Source organism: Limanda limanda, chromosome 17 (assembly GCF_963576545.1).
Source record: "Limanda limanda chromosome 17, fLimLim1.1, whole genome shotgun sequence".
NCBI classification, from domain to species: Eukaryota; Metazoa; Chordata; class Actinopteri; order Pleuronectiformes; family Pleuronectidae; genus Limanda; species Limanda limanda.
Window position 1 is genome coordinate 18941408 of NC_083652.1, and position 14511 is coordinate 18955918.

Below are 14511 nucleotides of genomic sequence, written 5' to 3' on the forward strand. Positions count from 1 at the left end.
TCACTGCGGACGAGTTGTAATCCAAAGGTTTTTTTAGATTTTTTTTATTTCGAAACCTTTGCGCCTCTTTTTTGCTGTCACGTTTCTCGCCATTCGTTTTTCCCGGCTCGCGAAGTTGCCTCGCCAGGACCTTATCAAAGGCAAGCAATCTTGAGCCAACTCCCCGAGGCTTTGAAGCGTCAGAAGTAACTGATCTGCCGCCCTAATAGCATTATCGCTACAATCCCTCTGTTGCTACATCAACTTTAAAGACGCAGAGATCTTTTTTTTTCTCTTTCTTTCTTTCTTCTCTTTTCAAGACCCGCATAGTTCTTGAGATTAACCCACTGGAGTCCACAGTGCATGCAACCCAGCGCAGATATCAAATAGCACGTTTCTATCCTTACATGCATTTTTTTTGTGTGTGTGGTCACATTCTAAAAAAATACAAAATGATTTGAATCTCCTGAATGCACCCGTGGAGCCACAGGCCAGAGCCCCTGCTGCAGGATTCAAACACTTGCTCAAGGGAACCTCTGCAGAACAAAAGTGTTTTTTTCCCCCAGGCATAGTTGAACACAAGCTTTTACTTTTTCAATCCTCATTCAGCCCTCACTTGGAGCCTGCTGCAGTAGGAGGTCATAGCTGTGTTATCGCTCCACAGCTCCTACCAGTGGCAGCAGAGGCCTCATGCATCTGTGCCAGATTCAAACATCTGCTCCTCAGTGGAGATAAGTTCCGTGAAGGATGTTATCGTATCATTTATGAGACAGAAGAATGACTCCCCTCTGCAGCTCTCACTGTGCAGCTCTGTGCTTTGTGCATACTCCTTAACTGCAGTGTTAGATAACAGGAACAGGGGTGAAAAGCGCAGACTTTCAATTCACTATACACAACCATTTACTGGTCTGACTGAGAGGAGTTGTTCGGACATTGTGGAGACTACATTTCCTTTATTCGCACTGGAACCAGCTACAGTCTGTGATGCTGGTTGTGTTTATAGAACAGAGTCAATAGTGTTTTGGATAGGTCTTTAGTGTTCAAATGAGCCACCACAGGGGACTCTTTGTACAAGATGACTGGCCATATTCTTGAAAGAGAGACAGTAGGTGTCTCTGTGTGTCCTTGTTGTCTCAGTGGACACACATTCAAAAAGTACAGTGCAAAGACAGCAAACACTTTGATCAAGCGCGTTTGCCAAAGGTGCCGTGAAATGTTCTCCCTCGATGTCCCGCTTCCCATCAAGGTTAATAAAAGAGGAAATAGCTCTTGAAGAGGCCATGATGACTAAGGGATTGGTCATCATTCAGAGGCCACTTCTATCACCCTCACATTTTGTGCGCTCTCATCCTGCATGCGGAAAACCCCTCAACGATGTCTGTACACCGAACTAGCCGTCCCGCCAAAAGTAGAGCAACTTAAACTGAGAGGTAGCTCATCTACATTGGGGCTGCATCAAAAAAGTAAAGGATAAATGGTTAGAACAAATATTGTAGATGTTTAATGCTACACATGGGCTATGTGGGCATGTCTGTTGAGAAAAGGCTGGAGGCCACTGATGCACAGTGTATCTGACATCTGGAACCAGGCCAGATGTGAGACAGTAATGACTCAATGAGTTAAAACAAGTCTGCAAAAACCCAATTTTCTTATCTCATAAAAGCTCATCTCCACAGCCCGGGTCCCTCTGCAGGTATACAGGTCATCTGGATAATATACTGAGTGCTGCCCACACAATGTCAGCCTTTGTTAACTTTGGACGTCCGTGGCTGAACTCTGACAGTAAACACACCAGGGTGGAAACCATTACCATGGCGATGGTGTGGACCCCCCGCCAGTACCAGAGGCCAGTTGGGCAATCGCATCCCGTCTTGTCAACCCCCTTCTATGGTTCATGGGAGGTCCCCATAGGTCAGGTCTTCCCTGCTGCCCCTCAGGAGCTGACCCCAGGTCCGGGACTGGCCTCAGACCAGGGGTGTCCTTGGCTCCTGGCCCTATAAAAAGCCCTTGAAAGAGGGCTTCAGGGGGGGAGAGGTTATGGGATGTAACCGTCCCTCTGTTTGGGAAGATATTATTACATGGACAGGTCAAATTCAGCCAGACTACAAAGAGGACTATAAATAGAGAGGGGAGGGCTCGCATAAATCACCTGTGGGCCCAATCACTTCTTTAATGTTGACTCTTTCCTTTTTTGGATGTGAACTACATACTGAAACAAATTGAGTTTTTTATGTTATCGAAAGTCATATCTGATGAAAAACCCTACTTTTTAAAAAAAGGACCAAGGAGGTTTTAACAACTGGGTTATATGGTCTCCTGAGCAACCTTGGCCTGTCGTAACTCCAACTGCCCACCTCAGTAGCAGTCGTAAACACTCGGAGTGTGTGTGTGTCTACCGGTGCTGTCCTCTCTGTGCTGCAGCTCTGTGATCAGTAACTGCTCTCAATTACAGTATTGTGTGCTGTTCCTTTTCGGCTCGGGGTTAAACTCTTTGCAGACCCCTTTGAAGTGCTCATCCCTTTATCTCAAGCCAGAGCCAAGAATTTGGGGGAGGACAATGGCAAATGAAACCAAGAGGGAAGCTTATGGCAATTATCAACCAGGGCCATGAGTAGGAAGTCAGCTCACACAGACAGAGAAAGAGAAAGAGGGAGAGAGAGGACGCAGATAAAGAGAGCAGGAGACAGCCGATGTAGGACAGGGGGTTACTGTTTCAAGTTTGTTTGGTGTGTACACACCCCGGGCAACAAGCGACTGCCAAGAGAGGAAATGGAGGCTACCTCTTCAAAGTAGGTGACAACAGGGGGACAATGGCCTCTGAAGGCAGCAAGGAGCTGATGAGAGGAGCTGTGTGTGTGTTGGTGCCGGTGCAGAGGGTCAACACACAACACAAGCAAGGACCAAAGAGTTGAAGAAGAGGATGGAGGAGAAGGATGGTAGAGAACGGAGGGAGAAGTGCTGTTGTCAGCAGAATCAAATGGCACGCAGAGAGAGAGAGAGAGAGAGAGAGAGGGAGAGAGAGAGAGAGAGAGAGAGAGAGCTGGGGAAGATACAATTAAAGTGTGGAGTTAAGACAGGCTTTGAAGTTGGACATGGTGCATAATACCCTTAAAAGTTAAGGAAGGGCAACAATTTGCCAGTTTGTTATGGGGCTGTTTTGAAGGAGGAAGAGGGGGGTGGGGGGAAGGAAGAGTGCAAGTGGTAGGGGGTTTGTTTTTGAAAGGGTTCAGTTTGAGGGGAATGAAGTTGGATTTCAAGCACCAGTTGGCCCCAGAAGGATGGATGTGTTCTTTTTTTGCAAAAACAGAATGTAAAGTGTGAGTGGGAGCCGGCACCGACCTGTGAATGTTGACGATGGGGACGAGTGCGTGAAAGATGGAAGAAGCTAAGGAGAGAGTGGGACAGGGAGCCAGACAGGTGAAGACAAAAGACTGCGAAGAAAGAATGAGACATGAAATAGGAAGGGAATTGGTAGCGAAGGAGGGCAGAGAAGAACTAAAAGAGTAGCAGAAAGAGGGGGGGGGGTTGTTGAAGGTTATTTATTGGTTTTTCTCCCTCATTTTAATCCCATTTTGCGCTTGACTTTTAAGTCTACCAATGTATAGAAACAATGTCGGATGCACTGTCTAATCCCGTTTGGGCCATGAAGCTCACTCCACACTGACAGTAATGACTTTCATTTCCTCTGCCGCTCGCACCAAAGCACCACGCAGACACTTCACAGGACGGACGCCACTGTTCTGCCATGCTCGACAGGACAGCTCTCCCGCTCTGAGTCGGTCTGAACCTGGACCCCCTGACTCATCCTTAATCCTTCACTTTAACCCCAGCTTCTTCTTCCCTGACTCAGGAACGCAGGGTTCTCAGGCTGGTAAGGTGATTAACTTGCTCGTCCGCTCAACAGATGCCCGATTTTTATCTTTCCCCCGTTTCCTGTTCCTTCATAAGAGGGGGGGGTGACGTATTAACAGGGTGAGCACCATGGCAACACAGAGACGAGCTCTGATGAGGGCAGACGCCTCAGAAACTCTCTCACTTGACACAGGGATTTTTAATACTGTTTATCACATTCAGACAAGAACCATGTCCACAGGAATGCAGAGTCTTCAAATGCTGTTTTCATGGTGCATGTTGTGCACTGAATGGTAAAATGTGAGTTGTACAAGCTCAGTGTATTGGAAGCAGCTTCTTTAAAGAGCTGTTTGTTTATGGGAGCAGGTATAAAGAATTTATGTGTGACAGTCACACTGGTTGTCACAATGTCAGGGCCACATCTGCCAATCATTAGTTTAATGACCTGAAGAGGAGTCTACATAAAGTCAAACACAACTTTGTTTTTTATGGTTTTATTTTTCTTTGTTTTATTAAATATAGAAACTAAAATGTGACCCTATTAGATAGAAAATGTATTGAAGTCAAGGGATTAAATTCTATCCACCACATATGTAGCTATGAAGAGGAGGATTTGAAACTGAATTTAGACCATAATATTCAAGTGTATTGGAAAAGTGAACTGTCCAGAGAAATTGTGAAATATCCTACCTTTATATAAAATTAATTTCATTAGCTGTTTAAATAAAAATTATTTTTTGGTGCTTTTTGACTGATTGCAGGGAATTTCAAAGATGGTAAAACTGCATAAATGAGTGAACACATTATGTCGCCAAAAAAACCAACTCATTGATTGAGCAAAAAGAGTGTGCTGGTCCAACTTAATGAATGAACTGGGACAAATTAAAAAATACTTAAGAATGGACAACGCTTACTAAGTTAAACAATTCCTGGATCTACCATTTTATCCAGATTTGTGCCAGCATGTAATGTGTTCTTTCTTGGCCCACGTCCCATCATTCCACCAAGTTTAGTAGAAATCCATTTAGCAGTTTTTGCGAAATCCTGCAGACAAACCAACCAACCAAAAGGGGGAAAAAAACCCGTAAAATATCTGACTAACAGTCCTGGTTCAGATAGACAGGCCAAAAGGAGAGAAACTATGCATTTTAATCTTTGCCTACTGGAGATGTGGCCGTTCTGTACTCACTGATGATCCCTTTAGATGCAAGAAATTCAGTAAAATAAGGAAAGAGGCTGTAAGAGATCAAAATAAAGTGCATGGCGGCAGAGCTCCCAGACACTCAGACAGAGACATATAGGGCATGCGATAAAGGCGAACCTCCCACACTGTCTTGACTGCATGGTCTTCTGTCCCTCTGCTCAACCCACACTATCAGCCCAGACGGCAGATTCATGGCACAGTCGCACAAACACAACCTGCTGTGCCCTCTTCTCTGAGGCCGTGCAGCCTCTAACACGCAGCTGCATTTCCTTTTCATAGCTCTGGCTGCGTTTGAGTGACAGGGCCGGGGAAAAAAGGAAAAATCATTGCCATAAATACCGTTATGAACAAAGAACAATACAAGCGAGGAGCGAGGCAAAGACGGAAGAGGCAGGAAACACGATGGAAGACAGAAAAAAATAGCCTAAGTGAAATGCGTTGTGTGTGTATGTGTGAAGTGTAGGCGATAAACAGGTTTATTTATGCAAGCAGCGCACAGCAGCCAAACACAGGGCTCCTAGGGTCTGACTACAAATACTGCTCTATAAAAAGATCCAGTGACACAGCTCACGCACGCGCACATGCACACACACACACAAACGTACAATGACTTTGTCAATCACACGCCGATGTACAGTCAGTCCCAGAGGCCCGTCACAGGCGCTCAGAGTGAGACACGTCACATGTGTAAATCTCGTAAGCGGCAGAGAAGCCAGGCAGTGAATGACCTCGAATCACCCGACGTATTCTACAGCTCGCTACAAACGACTCGCGCTCTTTGAATTCATGTCCTCATAAAACGCAGACGACATCTTACAGGAAATAAATACTCAAAACTGAAAACTGTCTCTGACTTAAAGAGTGAAAGAGAAACCCCATTTCCCGGTCGCTGTACAGTCGATTCAGTGTCACGAGGCAGTTTGTCGTGTGCGCTGGATATTAAACAGGCCTTTGTGCACTCAGGTCATGTAAACTGCTCATTAGAGTCAGACAATGAAACATTAAAACCTCCAGCTCAGGCAAACACATGAGAATCACCCAAATTCGACATGAGCAAGTGTTATACACCAGCACAAGGCACGAGTGCAGAGTAAGAATATGCTGGACGAGTGGAAACCTTGGGAGTTTCCTGACTGCCCTTTACTGTTGTCACACAACAGTCCACTGTCTGATGTGGAGATAACCGAGAGGAAGCGAGTGCTTTGATCCTTAATGGGGCCGAGTCGGCCGTGTGGAAATGACATTCATGCCTTGTATTTACACAAGCACAATTATGGAGGTTATTTTGGTAGTAGACAATCAATTAGAGCGAAACTAGTCAGGGTAATAACACAGATTAAAGGAGAGGTTATGGCTGGAGCATGCTTGGGTGTAAATGAGCAGCAGGCCCGAGTACACAATAACCTTTATTTCTACAGAATCAGCAGCTCCATGTGAAACCAGCCTGAAGGACTCGGTGTGCTTTAAACAATGCATTAGTTGGATCCTCTACAGTATCTCCCCGGTGGAGGGATTGGGTGTGGCTGCATCCAACAGTTTCTGTACAGGCCGGGGTACGTGTGAAATGAAATGTTTTATATGATGTGTCATCTGATGTGAAGGCTGATAAATACCAGGTGTATCAGCTGATGGCTCAAATATGCCTCAACTGTCAGAACAGCAACACACATCAGTGCCCAGAGCTCTCAATGACTTACATGGAGAAACTTTGGACCTTACTCAGAACGAGACATTACTTTGATTATAATGTTTACATGAGTTGCTGATTGACTATTCCATTCATATTCCCCATATTACCACATGTTTCCTGACACCCCTTCTTGCTCCAGTGGTTGGACTTAAAGCGTAACTGAGCGTCTTCTTTCGGAGTTCCATTAACTTTGTCTTCATCCCCACGAGTCACTGGGTCGAGACTGAAAGACACAGATCTGTCGGAGACTGATCAGAGGAGCTGAGGGATGCAGCTCGGAGGAGGCAGGCTCTTTAGAACAGACTTTTGTCTTCAGACAGCCAGTTTAAAGCAGACTGAGGCCGTTGCTGACACAAGAATCACACATTCAGAACATGCTAAAAGTGCATGTACGATGCTATGTTGCAATAGTTATGAATCCTCTGCGTACATCTTCCAGAAACAACAGACTTTTCTAAGGCTTTGTGCTGAAAGACAAAATTCCTGTTTCTCAGATGTCGGTCTGACAGTGCTCTCTCCTTTCGTCTCTCGTTTTTTTGTTCTTCTCCCTCTGTCTGTCTCTCTCTGTGCCTGGGCAGCAGAATCAGCACATCAAATAAACAGGGAGAAGGCTATAGTGTTTCGTTTGGAGACAGCGAAACAGGTCACGGACAATGGGAACACATGGAAATGCCTGAACTGCGGGTGTAAAATAAGAGAAAGCAATTCCAGTGCAAGTTAAGTGTAAGGGCCACTTTGAAATCAAATCCGATTTTGGAATTTAATAACAGGTCCAAACTGTTTTCCAGGAAAAAAAACCTATTTAAAATGATCAGTATTCAAGGCCACGCATTCTTCACCTACCAGAGACACACAAATACCAGTGGATGAGGGCTCATTATTCATCCCACTCTTGGTCCACCAAATGTTATTATCGTCATAAAACCCCCTCACTCCTGGAGGACCCTTACACACACTCACCCTCGCAGTTTATGAGGTAAATCAAGCTAAAACTAACACAGTCTAATGCAACAGTGCTGCAATAAATCATCGCTTCATGAAGGTCAGAGTTTTCAGTTTTTATTCAAACTGTGTTAACGGTGTTGATTCAACTGGGCTTTGAACTGTGTTGCAATTTATGTAGAGTTGTCTGTTATTAGCACAGCCTCATTAGCTGTGTCTCCATCCTTCAGAGGACGAGGTCGAGCCGGCCCACGAAGTCCAACTCCAGTTCAACTCTGACAACACATGGCCGGAGAATACTAACGACACAGTGGAAGTGTTTCCAGGGGACGCTAAAACGTGATGGACGTGGCTGGGACACTTGCAGTCAATTCAAATAATCTGAGAAAATACATTTGATTAATTGAGAAACAAGCTAATGTCATGTTGGTGTTCAAGTCTTTGCTGTGGCGTTGTTGATCTAAAAGAAGGAGCTAGTATGATATATAGCATTTATCAAATTTTCCAGCAACACTGAGGGATCGCCAAATTCAACTTCAGGTTTCACAAACCATGGCAACAACAATGGTGTCCTTGCAATGTTCATTACTTCTAGGCGTCCCCCTGTAAACACCTCTGCTGTAATGTGATGAAGACATTTCTCCATCTGCACGTTTCGTGTCTATTAGCATGGGTTCTCTTAAGATGCCATGCGTTGAGCTCTCAGGGCCACCGTAGGATCATCTAGAGACACAACACATGCAGTTCGAAAGCATCGCTGACGACATCATGTACAACGATCAGTTGAATCAACAGCTGACACAGTTTAAACCAACAGTGAACAATGAAACGGCCACAGATACAGTTTTCCTTACTGCACAACTCTTGTTTTGGACGACATCAGGTACAAAGGCGTTCCTAACAAACTGCTCACTGAGAGTGCAGTGGCCACTTCGTGAACTCCAGTGTCTGATTGACTCAGCTCTGGTTTGAGTGGAGCCGTTGGTAAAACACAAAGTGGTGGCAGAGGCAGAACCAGCGGGCCCAAGGACTGTGGTGTTTGGCCAGAGGTTCAAGCGATATAGTCGCAGCGGTCTTTATCTGAACTGACCACAAACCCCCAACTACTATTTACAGTTCAAATGAGGGCTTGGGCAGAAAGGCGATGCTAAATATTGATGGGGGTGATGGGAATTCAAGGTCTTTGACTTTGTGTTAAGTTACAAAGCTAATCTTGGGTAACATGCATGATGTGATCGTATAGAAACAAGGGCAACACCGTGAGTTCCCTTATTGAGGGATTAATTATGAGGTTTTTAAGGCAGATGAAATCACATGCAAAAATAAAAGAAACGCATGACAACAGAAAATGATAAAAAAGTCATTTATTAAAATTATGCATTTTGGTGTGAATATGGTAAATTATGTTGTCTATAAAATATCAACAATATCACTAATAAAATAGAACAGAACAAAGTAACGTATTGAGAACATAAAAATACTCTTTTTACAAAAATACAAAGCAAAGGTAGAACATGAGAATTAATAAATATGTTTAGAATTCATGGGAGGCCACAAATGGTCCAGGCGGGTGACAGGAGAGGAAAACACTCGTAACAGTCAATGATGCTCACACCTGATTGGACGTCTTCTCCTTCATGTCCTGGTGTAGGCGGAGCCTGTGGTTACACCATCGTTACCTGTTTAATAAAAAGTTTAGTTATTCATTTGTTAAAGCATTTAACCAACTTAATTCTGCAGATAAACTTCAATTCAAACCAACTGTCTTTGACTGACTTTGAGATTTCCAGTCACTTTAAGATGAGAGGTAGAAATAGCTGATTATTAATGTGATAAGTGTGACTGACAGTGTTTACAGGTGTGTGCAGTGATAAGAGGCTCCGTCAAATGAAGCTGCCGCTCACATGTTTAGATGCTTTAAAAAAGGAAGAAGACACAAATGGCTCTTACAGTGTGATGGAAAGGAGGCAAATCAAACAGGACTGACACTCAGGCTTCACTATTGTCAGTGACACACAAGTTTGTGGGAATTCTGGATGTTCTCACTCATCTGTTTGCGACAGTGGCCTTGAAGTGCAAATCAAACACAACAGCAAATACAAAAAAAAACCAACAAGAAATAACAAAACACAACGGCATAACTAATGGAAAGGTGCCTGATATCGACAAGGCCTGTCGCTGATTGGGTAAACGCACCGTCCGCCTTTTTAAAAGGAAGGACATGCAGACGAAATGTGTTTTCTGATTCGTCATCATGTCTGATTTGTCTTTGTGTTCTCAGATTTGCAGTTGTGATTTGCACTTCAGGGTCACTGCAGTTTGCACTGACAGTGGTAGATCTGCAGGGCATTGAGGTATTCACGTATATGCACAGTACAGAAGTACAGACGTCCACATGAACTCTGTACAGGCGTGTTTGCACACATGTTTCTATACAATCTAAACAACCATGCTAACCTCCTGCTGCGACTGGCATTCAGGTCTTCCTGCAGCAAAGACGCTCTCTTCTGAAGGAAGTTAACCTGCAACGCAGACACACAAAGCAAATAGAAGCATTGAGAAATCTTCAAATTGTTTTGAATCTGATTACAGAAGTAGGAAGTAGGAAACCAGTGCATCAGAAATATAGAAGAGGGACGTGGAGGAGGAATGATGGCAATTGTGCCGTTGGGTGCAGGGGGTTAGCTGAGAAGAGGAAGGTGAAAGAAAGACCTGGTTGTTGAGTCCAGGGGTCAGGACAACAGGGGTTGGGGGTCAGGAGATTAGGTCAGAGGGGTTAAGGCACAGAGGGACAGAGGGGAGATTATGAGCCAGGTTAGTCGAGGTTAAGAGGCTGCGAGAGGAGGCCGCACCATTCGGCTTCTTGGGGGCTACAAAGCAGAAGTTTATTTATGAAGTGTCTTTGGCTGAAGTGAAAATAAACCACATCTACATTTATACGGCATCTCCAGCCTGGCAGAGTAATCACGGCCCCAAAAGAATCTGTATTGTTCTGGGACTACCGTACTGGAGCCGAGGGTACATTCCTTTCTGTGGGGGAGACCTCAGGGAAGTTCTAGCATTTCATTTGGCACTTTCACAGTCAAGTAAATGCAGAACCCCACCGAAATGTGGTCGGACGCCTGAGACACAAAAACTCTCCCACCTTCCCCCCCCCTTATGTAAAAAATAATGCACTTTCATGGGCAAAACCGAAGATGAGAGGAGCGACCACTCGTCATTAATTGCGTCTTATAAACATATCTGATCACGGAGCTGTGGTCTTTGCAGTGAAACAGGATCTTAACAGACCTATGAGAACGAGGCAGGGGTTCGTGATGAGCCCATTAAACAAAACCTTGGACAACCGTTACAGAAAACCCTCTTTTATTTAAAGTAGAAATGCTGAGAAAATGAAAGCCTTTTATTGAAATTCATTGTCAAAGTGGGTCGGATGAAGAAAGACACATGGCTCCGAGGAACAACCTGGCGAGATGAGTGTGGTTTTTTTGGGGGTGAGTGGGGTTTTGCAGGGGGTGATTTTGTGAACTGATGGATAGAGAAGTAGAGATTAAAGTTTATAAAGAGGATTGGCAGGGAGACGAAAGCAAAGGCTGTGATCGAGTCTTTCACCAAAACCAATACCAAAGATATCTTTAGTCTCGAAACAAATAACTGAGTATTCAGTGTTCGGTTTATGTTTCCGCCGGTTTGGTTGATTAATAGCAGGGGGAAGTGAAAGATAGCTTTAAAAAAAAGAGGGAAGCAAGATTCCAGAACTGAAACAAGTCTTAGTACTTGACATGACCACAAACTCTGTCAGTTGTCAAAGACTTTGACAACTACCCAAGCTACATTATCCGATGCTGTGGCTGCTTGTAATTAAAATAACGTTTTAAATGTATTTTTCATTTCAGCTAGACTTCGTTACAAAGCAGGGATTTACCTCTGTAGAACAAGTACAACTTGGATGTTCCTACTGAAGGTAAAACAGTAAGCACAACTTCAAGCCTTCATTCACTGCTTTCAGACATAGACTGAAGTCCGAACATTTACAAGAAGGAGTGTTTTATATTTTCACTAGATAGATAGTGTTGCATGTGTCTTCTCATCCCGCCTGTATCTGGTTTGTATTTTTGTAAGCAGTCAGTTCTCACCTGAGCTTTGAGAGACGTGATGGTGTCCTCCAGTTCCTGTCGGAGCTCGGCTGGCATCAAACCTTTGAGCTTCTCCTGGTGCTCCTGACGCACCACCATCACCTGAGAGAGAGAGGGACGACAACCAAGCAGAGTCAGTTAACTTAGAACAGGTCACCACATACAATTCATAACTCCAGATCACACACATCAAACGTACATGCCCGTGTCATCCACGCAGGTATACGAACAAATAAAAACTGTCAAGCAAATGAATAACACTAATCAATTCAATCAGTGCGTCAGTATATCAGTAATATGTGGATATTGTTGCTGAATTAGTGTCTCTGCTGCCCCGCCACATCCACACTCACATGTGTACACTTTCAAACGCGGCGAACAAATGAACAGCTCCTTTGGAAGAGGCACACTCACTCACACCAGACATTGGGTATCCCCTCTTTATTCATGGCTCAGAGTATTCCCTCGCTCTTCACAGCTCCTTCACATCTCCACAGGGGGTTCGCAGACCGGCACGACTCTCTCTGCACAACACCCCCTACTGGTTGCTAATGACTGCAGCCAGATCTGACACAATGCATTTATGGGCTGGACACAGCTGGGTTTAGAAGAGGACAGGGCCACGGTGGAGGGGCAGGACACATCAAACACGGCAGCAGCTCGACAGCTCGCTAGCTCGCTAGCTCCACTGGGGAGGACCGGAGAGGAAGTCTGTCTGGGGCTAAATTACACTCCACTAAACCAGAGTCTGATTATAGAAGTTGAAAAGGATTTGGTTAGCAAAACCCCCCCCTTTCACCCACAAACACACATGAATGGATGCGCAGGCGCACACAGACACACACACAGACACACCACCAACATGGAGGCCTGTCTCCATGACTTCAGAGGACATTACATTGCCTTACATTCATTGACTGGAGACTTGTAATAACCTTAACTAATACTTAACACTAACCCACGACATCACCCCATGGGGTCGACTAGTCCTGGACTAGGTCCTGAAGAGGAAACAAAAACGGGTAAATGCTGCAAAAGAGTTGCTGACTCAATTAATTCTGAGTTTGATGAATAGTTTTCACCCTCATATTTCAAGGTGTAACCGGGGGAGAGTCGAGCAATTTAACCGACCATAATGTGTATGACAGAAACAAAGTCCAGCTAGCATCAGGAATACCCCCCCCACCTCTCATCAGTCCCCGGGTTTCAAGCAAAGGGTCTGTGAATGTGATGATGATGATGGTGAGGAGGAGGAGGAGGGAGAATGACAGGTTTTCTTAAAATAATTTTCCTGTTGTGGATTTAGCTGATTGTTCTGGCTTGGGCTAATTAATCTTCCTGGGCACAATGAAAGGGGAATTGGGAAGCACTTCAAAGCACGGCTCAGTATAAATGATCCCAATATGAAGCAGCTCACTTTGTGTCGGCACAGTGTGCAGCAGATTACTCTGCCACAGCTTTGCCAAATTTTACATCAGGCTCCTTCTGCCCTGCCAGGTCAATAACACAGGGCTGAGCGTCCATTGGTTTACAGAAATACGTATTTGACTCGCTGTGTGAGAATCAAGTCAAGGATAATTTGAGAGTGACTTTTTCAAACAAGTGGCAAAAATACGGTTTTCAGAAGCTTTAATTTCAATGTCCAGGAGTTAAAAAATGAGCCGAAGCTACAGGACTGCAGATTTTTCAAAACGTCTATCTCTATCTATAGCAGCTTCTGTAGTCATAACAAAATGGCTAGCCAAGACAAAACACACTCCACTACCTCAGACCAAAGCAATAAACAATGGTTGAATAAACACATCCCTTACCAACCACTCTGAATATAAGTCTTAGATTCTTCAAAAGCCAAGCTCCTTAGTTTTGCATTCTTGGTTCATGTATGGTGCAGTCACCGCAGCAATGAGAGATCCGCTCTGCCTAAATTACAAGCTCCTTTGTGGCGATGCTGTCTCCATTTTCCTTCCCATACATTAGAATGGGCAAGGCTACAGCGGCGTATTCACCGGGACTCTCAGAGAGCAACGGGGGACGACTGGATCCTGTACATACAAGTGTAGAGCTGATCAAACTGGACAAGCCATGAACGTTTGCTTTAACATCGGCATTGAGAGAAACCATGAGCTAACGGACCGAGTGATACAATAAGGTTGTGTCTTTCCCAACGACTTCCTGGACAACGTGACCAACCATTCAGACAGGAAAGTATAATAAAGTTCCCCTTGTATTGGACAGTAAGAGTAGTATAGTTAGCAATTAGCATTGCTTTTGTATTATTGCATCACGTATAATGAACATATCCATAGGTATATATTATTAAGCGTGTGAGACAGATCTCTGCTCTTGCTGCAAAGTCATAAACCAAAGCATTTGCAATCACATCTTTTCCCCAGCATGTCTAACTAAGGCTCAGCCATAGTGTACGATGCAGTGTGTGTGGGTGGACGCAGCAGCCTTTTTCTGTAGCAACACCTCTGTTGTGGAAACGTATGCAAGGCTAACAGACACAGGAAAAAAGCAGAAGAGGACAAGGTAATGCACCGATTCAAAATGTCTGACTACGCCGTCCCTCTCCTTCAGTGGTGTTTAAACACAGGAGCATCTCTGAAACTCCCCAAAGATGTCTGACTCGTTCCCTGAGAGACATTTGTTCGCCTCCTCTTTGTCTCTTCCGAGGTCCCTCCTCTCACAAGTCTATTTTTCTCCAT

At 44.5% G+C, this 14511-nt stretch overlaps 1 protein-coding gene across 1 annotated transcript in view; it reads right to left on the minus strand.

The window, feature by feature from the left end:
* Positions 1 to 9014: 9014 nt before the first annotated feature.
* cep112 (centrosomal protein 112) overlaps positions 9015 to 14511 on the minus strand; it is a 104655-nt gene continuing 99158 nt past the window's right edge. The window contains exons 25-27 of the mRNA XM_061090879.1: positions 11804 to 11905; positions 10125 to 10189; positions 9015 to 9346 (exon numbers count right to left, since the gene is read on the minus strand). Coding sequence (XP_060946862.1) covers positions 9343 to 9346; positions 10125 to 10189; positions 11804 to 11905 — 171 coding nt within the window. The 3' untranslated portion in view covers positions 9015 to 9342. The remainder of the gene's footprint in view (positions 9347 to 10124; positions 10190 to 11803; positions 11906 to 14511) is intronic.